General features: G+C 46.9%; 1 protein-coding gene and 1 pseudogene across 1 annotated transcript in view; both read right to left on the bottom strand.

Moving 5' to 3' along the window:
• Positions 1-2,514: 2,514 nt before the first annotated feature.
• On the bottom strand, positions 2,515-3,883 carry LOC117885394 (annotated as a pseudogene).
• A 6,130-nt stretch (positions 3,884-10,013) lies between these two features.
• Positions 10,014-10,874, bottom strand: part of LOC117885393 (olfactory receptor 4D1-like) — a 41,156-nt gene continuing 40,295 nt past the window's right edge. Inside the window, exon 3 of the mRNA XM_034786705.1 lies at positions 10,014-10,600. Within this exon, the coding sequence (XP_034642596.1) occupies positions 10,014-10,600 (587 nt within the window). The remainder of the gene's footprint in view (positions 10,601-10,874) is intronic.

Here is a 10,874-nt window from a genome sequence, read left to right as displayed (position 1 = left end):
ATCGGTGAACACCATAAAGGTCTTGTCAAAGACTGGGTTTACCAGCACCGGGCCCTTGACCAGATCTTCCTTCAGCATGCAGAGAGCCCTCTGGCACTGCCTGGTCTGGATCAGCTTGTATGGCTTACCCTTCTTGCATAACTCAGTGATGGGTGCTGACACAGAGCAAAAGTGGGGCACAAACCTCTGGTAGTGCCCTACCATCCCAGTCAAGGCCTGGGCCTGTTTCTTAGTCTGGGGAGTAGAGCAGTCTCTGATCGCCCCCACATTGGCTGGCTCTGTCTTTAGGCAGACCTCCCCACCTTGTGGTCCAGGTACGACACCTCTGCCATCCCCACCTTGCACTTGCCAGCTTTTACCATCAGCCCTGCATCCTTGAGGCGACCCAGCCCATTCTTTACCTGGGACACCTGGTCCTCCCAGGTCTGGCTAATGGCACAAATATCATCAATGTACGCTAGGGTAAAATTCTCCTTTCCCCTCAGTAACTGATCCACCTGGCAATGGTAGGCACCGCCTTGAGGCCGAAAGGTAGGACTAGGGACTTGTACAGCCTCAAAGGGGTGACAAAAATGGGTTTCAACCTGGCATCTGGATCCAAAGGCACCTGCCAGGAGCCTTTGGTGAAATCCCTGGTCATGGAGTACTGAGTCCCCCACAACTTGTCTAGGATCTCATCAAGCCTACGTATGGGCAGGCACCAGACATGGTGATGTCATTGAGCTTCCGATAGGCAACACAGAATCGGATCGGCCCATCTGTCCTGGGGACCAGCACCATGGGAGAGGCCCCGAGGCTGGTGGATGGCTGGATCACCCCTAAAGCCAGAATGTCTCTGACCTCTCCCTCCAGGGCCTGTGCTGTGTTCCCCATTACTCTGAATGGGTAACACCTAATAAGAGGGCCGGCCATAAGCGCAGTCTCCATGGGTGCTCCGGGTCTGGAGCACCCACGGGGAAAAATTATTGGGTCCTCTGCACCCACCGGCAGCCAAGCCCCTCCCCCCCTTCCCCACTTCCTCCTGCTTCCTGAGTGCGCCGCATCTCTGCTCCTCCGCCTACCTCCCAGCACTTCCCACCCGGCTGCTGCCAAACAGCTGTTTGGCAGCATTAGCATGCTCTGCGGGAGAAGAGGGGGGAACGTGGTGCGCTCAGGGGAGGAGTCAGCTACCACCTGTATAAGGCCCCTTTGCCCTGCCTGAATCACACAAAGGGTCAGATCAGTGGATGGGTCTTGACCAATGGCTTGTCCTTAGGAGCTTGATTTACACTGTGAGCACCAGAGGAAGATTGTACCTTAGAGACATTTATTTTCTTTTATTCACTGATAGTAACAGCATGGATAGGAGTCAGCATTTGTGTGCATTCCAACTCATTTCAATAGATATTGCTCCTCACACATTTTGTTGTACCCCAAAAGTAGCTGATGCTTAGGTTACAAGCCCCTGTCTTGCATCTTGGTGTAATTACTTACACCTTTGCAAAGTATTGTCCAGCATATAGGGGGACTGAGCTAGGAGTCAGGAGATCTGCATTCAATTCCTCTGTTACTGACCTGCTCTGAGTAAGTCCCTTCCCCACTGTGAGCAAGTCCCTTCCCCACTCTGTGATTTTATTTCCCCTCCCACCCTTTGTATGGTTGGAAGGGACCTCTAGGGGTTTTTCAGTCCATTCCCACCACCACTACCATCCCACTAAGGCAGGATTTAATACATCCCTGAAGCTGAGGAGCAAGAGTGGAATTAAAAGCAGGTAGAGGAGAAGACTTCTATTGTAAGGTTAATTATAAATAAAATATGGGTCCTGATCCTCAGGTGGTATGTCTTGGTGGCGTTCCATTGACTGACTTAGACCAGGGGTGGATTTGCTTCATGTGCTGCTCTCAGTCAAATCATAGAATCATAGAAGATTAGGGTTGGAAGAGACCTCAGGAGGTCATCTAGTCCAGCCCCCTGCTCAAAGCAGGACCAACACCAACTAAATCATCCCAGCCAGGGCTTTGTCAAGCCGGGCCTTAAAAACCTCTAAGGATGGAGAATCCACCACCTCCCTAGGTAACCCATTCCAGTGCTTCACCACCCTCCTAGTAAAATAGTTTTTCCTATTATCCAACCTAGACCTCCCACACTGCAACTTGAGAGCATTGCTCCTTGTTCTGTCATCTGCCTCCACTGAGAACAGCCGAGCTCCATCTTCAGGTAGTTGAAGGCTGCTATCAAATCCCCTCTCACTCTTCTCTTCTGAAGACTAAACAAGCTCAGTTCCCTCAGCCTCTCCTCCTAAGTCATGTGCCCCAGCCTCCTGATCATTTTTGTTGCCCTCCGCTGGTCTCTTTCCAATTTGCTCACATCATTTCTGTAGTGGGGGCCCCAAAACTGGATGCAATACTCCAGATGTGGCCTCATTAGTGCCGAATAGATGGGAATACTCACTTCCCTCAAACTATTGGCAGTGCTCCTACTAAAGCAGCCCAATATGTCGTTAGCCTTCTTGGCAACAAGGGCACACTGCTTACTCATATCCAGCTTCTCATCCAGTCATCCTTTTCAAATATGTTCTTCAACACAATTCTCAAATCAGAGTCTGGTGTCTTTTGCAAAGGAAAGCACTTTGCAATGGAGTCCCTCAAGACCTCCTTGACTTGTTGGTTCCTGAGGCTGAATATGAATGGGTTGAGCATGGGAGTCACCACTGTGGTCAGCAAGGATGCCACTTTGTTAAGGAGGTCCCGAAGCCAATGGTGATGATGGTGAAATTGTAAGTACAGGTGGAGAAGGCTTTGATCCTGCCCTTGGTGGATAGGATCTTCATGATGGTGGCTAGGATGCAGACGTAGGAGACAACTGTGGGCAGCAACGTGCCAAATGCCACAAATGTTGACACCAAAAAGTCAACCAGTTTGATGAGGCATATGTTGGTGCAGGTGAGATGCAGCAAGGGGGCGCTGTCTCAGAAGAAGAGGTTGATAATGTTGGGCCCACAGAAGGGTAGCCCGGCTTTCATAGCAGTTGGTACGAATACAGCCAGGAATCTCCCCATCCATGAGCAAACCACCAGCAAGAAGCAAACCTTTCCGCTCATTATGGTGGCATAATGCAAGAGGAAACAGATGGCCATGTATCGGTCATAGGACATTACAGCGAGGAGTATGTATTCCGTGCAGCCCAGCAAGAAATAGAAGTATGATGGGGCCAGGCAGCTGGAGAATGAGATTGTTTTTCTCGCTGAAAGAAAGTTCCACATCATTTTGGGCATTATGGAGATGGTCATGAGGATCTCAATGAGCGACAGGTGGATGAGGAAGAAGTGCATGGGCGTCTGAAGGTGGCAATCAGTGCATATCAGCATGATGATGAGGACGTTCCCCATGAGTATCATCACAAAGAATGCCAGGAATACCAAGAAGAGGATGATCTCCACTTCTTGAGGGTTGGGGAAACCCACCAGGATAAATTCACTAACCATGGTCTGATTCACCATCTTCATGTTTTTATACCTGAGCAATACAGCAAAGAGACAATCAGTTACTGGCACATGGTTCACAAATGTCCACCAAGTTTTGTCTCTGTGTGCTCAAGTTTAGACACCACTGGGCAGCTACATCCCCTGAGTATCTTTGAGGGTCTCACTTTTTGGGCACCCAGCTTGAGAAACCTAGTGGTGATATCTTCAGAAGTGCCCCACATTGACCTAACTCTACTCCTGTTGACCTCAGTGGCACATGAATAAGGCTGTATGTCTGTCATGGAGGTCACAGAAGTCACCGATTCTGTGACTTTCCGCAGCTGTTTGGGTATGGGAGGGGGCTCAAGGCTGGGTCAGGGGGCTGTGGTGTGGGGCGGCGCTTACCTCAGAGGGGGGGCCTCCTTGGAAGCAGCCAGCATGTCTCTGAAGTTCCTAGGCAGAGAGCCAGGGGGCTCAGTGTGCTGCTCATGCTTGCAGGCACCACCTCCATAGCTCCCATTGGCTGTGGTTCCTGGTCAATGGGAGCTGCAGTGCCAGAGCTCATGGTGGGAGCAGCATGCAGAGCCCCCCTGTCCTTCCCTCCCCCTACGAGCTGTAGGGACATTCTGGCCACTGCCAGGGAGCTGAATGGACCTGGGTAGGGAGCCTGCCAGCCTCTACAATCCCCTCCCCCATCCCAGCACCAGCAGGGTTCCTGGGCTGCACACCGCCCCCGCCCTCCCCACCAGCGCCAGCGGTGGTCTCAGGTCACCCACCCCCAGCACCCGTGGTGCCCCCCCAGAGCACCTGCAGACCCCGGCCCAAGTTTTAGTTAGGGCTATATAGTACAAGTCATGGACAGGTCACGGGCCATGAATTTTTGTTTACTGCCCGTGACCTGTGCATGACTTTTAGTAAAAATACCAGTGACTAAAATGTAGTCTTACACATGAACCACTTTTCAAAGATGAAGATAGTGGGAATGCCAAAAAATTCTGAGCTGGTTATGCCATTGAAGGAAGTTCTTTAAACTAAGTAAAAATAGCAATAGGCCATGGATAATCCATCTCACTGCCATAGTGCAGAGTAAAGATGGTTGAAATGTTTCAATGAAAAATATTCCTGCTCAGAAATGGGATTGTGTCAAAAATGAATTTTTATGGGAAATCTCTCTCTCTCTCTCTCTCTCTGTATATATATATATATATATATATATATTAAATTAAAGCATGGGGGGATATGTGACTCGACAGTATCAGAGAAACAAATAGCACTAGCAGAGAAAACAGGTTTCCTGTTGCTTAGTCCTCTGCTTTAATCACTACACTACATTACATTACATTCCATTACATTACTTAACACAGCCAAAAATACAACCCAGGATTCCCATGTTCTTGTAACTTGCTCTAATCACCTGAGCACACTCCATCTTTGACACAGGAATATGCCCATCAGACTTTCACAACTAATCCCGACTCCCCTCCCAGAGCTGGGAGTAGAAGCAGGAGTCCTGACTCCCTGCTTCCTGCCCTCACCCACTCTTAACTACCAGATACCATTTCCCTCCCAGGGCTGGGAAGAGAACCTAGGAGTCCTGACTGCTAACCCACATTGTTCTAAGCACACTTCTCGGACAACACTGTCCCTTCCCTGAGCAAGGAGTGAAACTCTTCATCTCCTGTGCTAACCATTAGATTATGTTCCAGTAATATAGGTAAGCTCTGGTCTTGTTAGAGGGCAGGAATGCTAAATAAGAACTGACTAATTCATCTTCCTCATTTACTCTGACTTATTGCAATTACAAGTATAGGGGACAAAAAGAAGACTAACTAGAATAAAACCACTAAGGTCCAGTTCCCTAGCTAGTGTAGATCACCACCACTGAAACTCTATCTAACTTAAGGGGCCAGATCTCTAGTTTGTGTAAATCAGTGTAGCTTCACAAAAGTTACTAAACCAGATCTTCTGCTGCTATAAACTAATTCATCTTTGATGTCAACTGAAATTCTGGTCCTTGATATTTTCAGCTGTGGAAGAACTAGGATTTAAAATTGTATCATGCCAAAGGAACTGGATTCACATCTCTGTCTAACCTTGGTGCTTAGTGAGATCCACTGTACAGTGACCCTAGGATTCCCCTTGCTATGATGTTTTCAAAATCAGGTATCTTTTCCACACTCATGTATCTTATTATTTTTTTAATTTGACATATGGCTTAGGAGAGAAAAACAAGATCTATCTTTCTTTGAAACCTGTCAACAACCCCCTCAAAAGTATTCTACTGAAAAGCATTAGCACAATTCAAGTGAACTGATATACTAGAGACGTACACATCAAATAGTTCTTACTATCACTTTCAGTGGTGATTACAGCAGTGGTCTGTAAGTCTGGAATCCTTGATACCCTTCCTTTCCCTGATGCTCACTCACACTGACAGTGAGCTCATCTCTCCTCTGTGCCTTAGTTTTCCTATTTATAAAGTAGTAGTAGTAATATTTCTCCAGAATCTGTATTCTTTGAGATCCTTGAATCAAAGGTATTATTATGAATAACAATAAAGTGTTGTATTATTATTATTATTACTACTATTATTATCTGATTAGTAGTGTTTTCTTCGGAATTGTACAAAACACTAAATGTTGCCATACTTACTTTAGCCATCATTATCCAAAGTAACAGAGGGTCCTGTGGCACCTTTGAGACTAACAGAAGTACTGGGAGCATAAGCTTTCGTGGGTAAGAACCTCACTTCTTCAGATGCAAGTAAAGGAAATCTCCAGAGGCAGGTATATATCAGTGTGGAGATAACGAGGTTAGTTCAATCAGGGAGGGTGAGTTGCTCTGCTAGCAGTTGAGGTGTGAACACCAAGGGAGGAGAAACTGTTTCTGTAGTTGGATAGCCATTCACAGTCTTTGTTTAATCCTGATCTGATGGTGTCAAATTTGCAAATGAACTGGAGCTCATCAGTTTCTCTTTGGAGTCTGGTCCTGAAGTTTTTTTGCTGTAAGATGGCTACCTTTACATCTGCTATTGTGTGGCCAGGGAGGTTGAAGTGTTCTCCTACAGGTTTTTGTATATTGCCATTCCTGATATCTGACTTGTGTCCATTTATCCTCTTGCGTAGTGATTGTCCAGTTTGGCCAATGTTGAAAAGGGACCCTGACTGCTCCGGTCAGCACCACTGACTGGGACATTAAAAGTCCAGCTGGCAGCACAGGCAGGCTCCCTACCTGGCTCCTCATGACTCCCGGCAAACTGTCGGCATCTCCCTCTGGGTCCTAGTCGGAGGCACGGCCATGGGGGTTCTGCGCACTGCTCCTGGGACTAACACCAGCTCAGCAGCTCCCATTGGCCAGGAACCGCAGCCAATGGGAGCTGGCGGGGTGGCACCTGCAGGTGTGGGCTGTGCACAGAATCACATGGTTGCGCTTCCGCCTAGGAGCCAGAGGGAAATGTCGCTGCTTCCTGGGAGCTGCCTAAGGTAAGCGCCACCCGCAGCCCGCACACCCTCCTGCACCTCAACACTTTCCCCCAGCCCAGAACCCTCTCTTGCACCATAAACCCCTTATTTATGGCCCCACCCCTGAGCCCGTACCCCTAGACCAGAGCCCATACACCTTCCCACAACCCAACCCCCTGACTCAGCCCAGAGCCCCCTCCCACACCCTAAAACCCTGCCCCAGCCCAAAGTCCCTTCCTGAACTCCAAACTCCTCATCTCTGGCCCCACACCAGAGCACACAGCCAGAGCCCTCACCCCCTCTCACACCCCAGCCTTCTGCCTCAGCCGTGTGAAAATGAGCAAGTGAGCAAGGGTGGAGAAGAGCAAGTGATGAAGGGAGGGGAGGAATGGAGTGAACTGGGAGCGTGGCCTCAGAGAAGGGTTGGGACAGAGGGAGGGGAAAGGGTGTTCGGTTTTCTGCAAATATGAAGTTGGCAACCCTAGATCCAGATAGAGGCCTACTAGGATTTTTAAAGAGGCCCAATGAGCACTCAATAGCAGTTAGACACCTAGGGACTTCTGAAAATCCTGCTAGCCTCTTAGATACAACCTTATGCTTAAATACCTTTTTAAAATACAGCTCTCGGTTATTTACTCCAGGTCACAAAGGAAATCTCTGAGAAAGTAGGAACTCAAAACCAGATCTCTCATGTTCTAGGCTAGTGCTGTAACCACGGGCATTCCCTTTATCCTGCTCTGCCATTCTTCATGCCCAGGACTTGACTTGGTCAGATGACGCTAATCCAGAAGAGGCACTGAATTCTGGAGACTTTCAGCACCTGTTCTAGTAGATCAACTCAGAGAACAATGAACATTGTGTCTCCTGCAGTAGTTAGGCCAAATTCCAGCCTGGGTTGTCCTCTAAGGAGCATCCACACAGTGATGTCCTTCTACCCTATCACAAGGCAGTGGCTCAGAAGCATTGTCCCATTCCATTCCAATATTCTATGTCCCCTGTAGAAGCCCCTTGCCTGGGGTTCCATATGGTTTAGGGGGAGGGCTTGGGGCAGCACATGTGATAACATTCACTGCAGCATGCAGATGCTCAGATATTACAGCAGTGGAGGGCATGTAAGAACCTAGATAGACAAATGTGAGAATAGGGGGCTGGTTGGATAGATAGAGAAATGTGCATGGACCTACTTTGATTGAGGGGTATGTAAGGAGACAGGAAGATAGTCCCATCTGATTTTCCTATAGGAGTCCAATATGGAGTTAATACAGATGGGATGTGTTTTAACTGTCTTTGGATCGACTCTGTCTGGTACTGAGGACAAGTTGATTGAACTACTGTGCTACAAAGAAAGAGATTCATATGCATCCCACAATGTGTTACCTGGGCTGCAGGGGCTGGGTGGCAGAGCAGTGGCAGCCCAGACCCCGACCCCGGACCCTCGGCCAGCTGCCCGACCCAGATCCTGGACCCCCACAATTTAGGGCCGGCCGGCTGCCCACCCTGGACCCCAGATCCCTGCTATGCAAGACTGGCCGGCTGCCTGCCAAGGCCCCAGGACATTGTGGGGTTGGGCAGTAGCCCTGGCCCCCAGTCCCCTGACGCTATGGGGCCAGCCGGCAGCCTTGACCCTGGACCCCCACCACGCGGGGCAGGCTGGCTCGACTCTGCCATGCTGGGTGGTGGGGCAGCCCAGACCCTACTGCACTGGGCAGCTGGGAACCCTTTGGCACACAGCTGAGCTTGGCTGCAGCTGTGTGCTATTTGGGCTGAATGCGGCCCATGGGCTGCTGGTTGAGAACTGCTGATCTAGCCATTCTCATAGAACTATGTTTGCTTAGCAGGTCTAGCAGGAATAAAAATTGTGGAAATTTCTTTTGGTCCTAAAAATCCAACTCCATTACACCTGGATGACATATGCACACAGTGAAAAGAAGCCATTTTTACTTAATTAATTTCCATAGTGGAACAACTTTTTAACAATCTAAAAGTTATAATTATTGTATTGGTAGGTAAAGAAAAAAATATTTCACAAATTTTCAAAAGTATTTTCATTTGTATGATTTTGAAAATGACTGATTTTTTCTTTAAATTAAAATACATAAACTGTTACCTAAAATGATTAACCTTGGGATTTCCCTCCACTTTTTTCTATTTTTATCTCCTTTATCTCCTTTTTACTTTCTCCCCATTTTAAGGTAAAATTGGGAAAAGGAGTGGAAAAGGGGAAGAAAAAATTCCTAAATAAATGTAAGAAAATATTTTCCCCACTTTTTTCCTCAGAAAATTTTCAAAACGTGCAAAGCAATGTTTTTAATGTTATCTCCAAACTTCAGTAAAAAGCTACTATTTATCAAGCCCAGTTTCCATCAAAAAAGATTAGCCATCACTTTTTTATAAATGTATTTTTATGTAAGGATTAGTGGAAAAGGCAACCAAAGAGAACTTTAGTTTAACCCGTATAGATAGAAATAGAAGTACAAACATTGTCTCAAAGAATTAACTCTAATTCTCTGTAAAAGCAAAGATTGAATTTTTACCAGTCACATGAGAAACACAAATATACAGCATCTGTGCCTGAGGGAGAAATTTATAACGTATGATATAATATCCATAATTCCTAATCTGGAACATTCAATAATAACAACATGATGACATTTAGAAAATTATTTATGCTATATAAACTATTCCTCATTTGAAAGGGTTTTTTTCTTCCCAATAAGATTTTGATTTCCCTGATCTTTTGTCCGTCTTTGAAATTATTAATAGAACATGTTTATCAAAAATTGTCAGGCTCAGATCCTTAGCTGCTGCAAGATGTTCAGGGAGTGACATCAAATTGCATTAGCTAGGGATCTGGCCTACAACTCCTATGGAGATATGCTGATTTACACCACCCGGGGATCTGGCTCATTGACTACAATAGGTCTATGGACATTTACACTGGCTCTCTGAGCCCAGTGCAGCTAGGTCGATTTACACAAACTGAGGTCCTCGTCTATTGTTTCCAATGGAGTCTACTGATATACACCAACTGGCCCTGTAGACTTTATTAAGGATTCTGACCCTTGGTCTGTGATTTATTTCTGAACACAATCTCATTCAAAAATATAAATCATGCCTCTCTTTTCCTCCCTGGTAACAGCATTCTCCTAATCAGTCTCCTGATGGACTTTTTCATCTCGGCATTTCTCAGCGTGTAGATCATTGGATTCAGCATTGGGGTGATTAGAGTGTACAGGACTGAGACCAACTTATCCATGGGGAATTTCCGGAAGGGCCGAGCATAGATGAAGATGCCAGGAATGAATATTAAGCTCGCAACTGTGATCTGCGTTCCACAAGTGGCCAAAGACTTGTGCTTCCCCTCCGTGTCATGTGTCCTTATCTTGACTAAGATGACGGTGTATGAAGTGAGTAGAAAGACGAAGACTATTATGAGAAGCAGCCCACCATTGAAGACCATCAATAGTTCAATCAAGTAGGTGTCAGTGCAGGCCAGTTTGATGATTTGTGGGACATCACAGTAGAAATTGTCTAGGATATTAAGTCCACAGAATGGTAACTGGAGAATCAGTTCAATCTGAACAAAAGAGTGAGCAAATCCACGCAGCCATGCCAGTGACACCAACCCCACACATACACCTTGGTTCATGATAGTCAAGTATTGCAGTGGTTTATAGATGGCTACGTACCGATCGACTGCCATCATCACAAGACAAAACGTCATTGCAGCACCGATGAAATGGAAGAAGAACATATGGAGGAGGCACTCATTGAACAAAATGATATTGCACTAAAAGAGGAGACCTGACAGCAGTTTGGGTGCATTGACTGAGGAGTCGCTGACATCTAGGAAAGCCAAGTTGGCCAGCAGGAAGTACATCAGAGTGTGCAGCTGGTGGTGGGTGATCACGGCAATGATGATCGTGAAGTTTCCCACCCACGTTGTCATGTAGACTATGAAGAAGACCAC

Source organism: Trachemys scripta, chromosome 12 (assembly GCF_013100865.1).
Source record: "Trachemys scripta elegans isolate TJP31775 chromosome 12, CAS_Tse_1.0, whole genome shotgun sequence".
NCBI lineage: Eukaryota > Metazoa > Chordata > Testudines > Emydidae > Trachemys > Trachemys scripta.
Note: the sequence above shows the minus strand (reverse complement) of the source record. Positions and strands in the feature narration are given on the sequence as shown.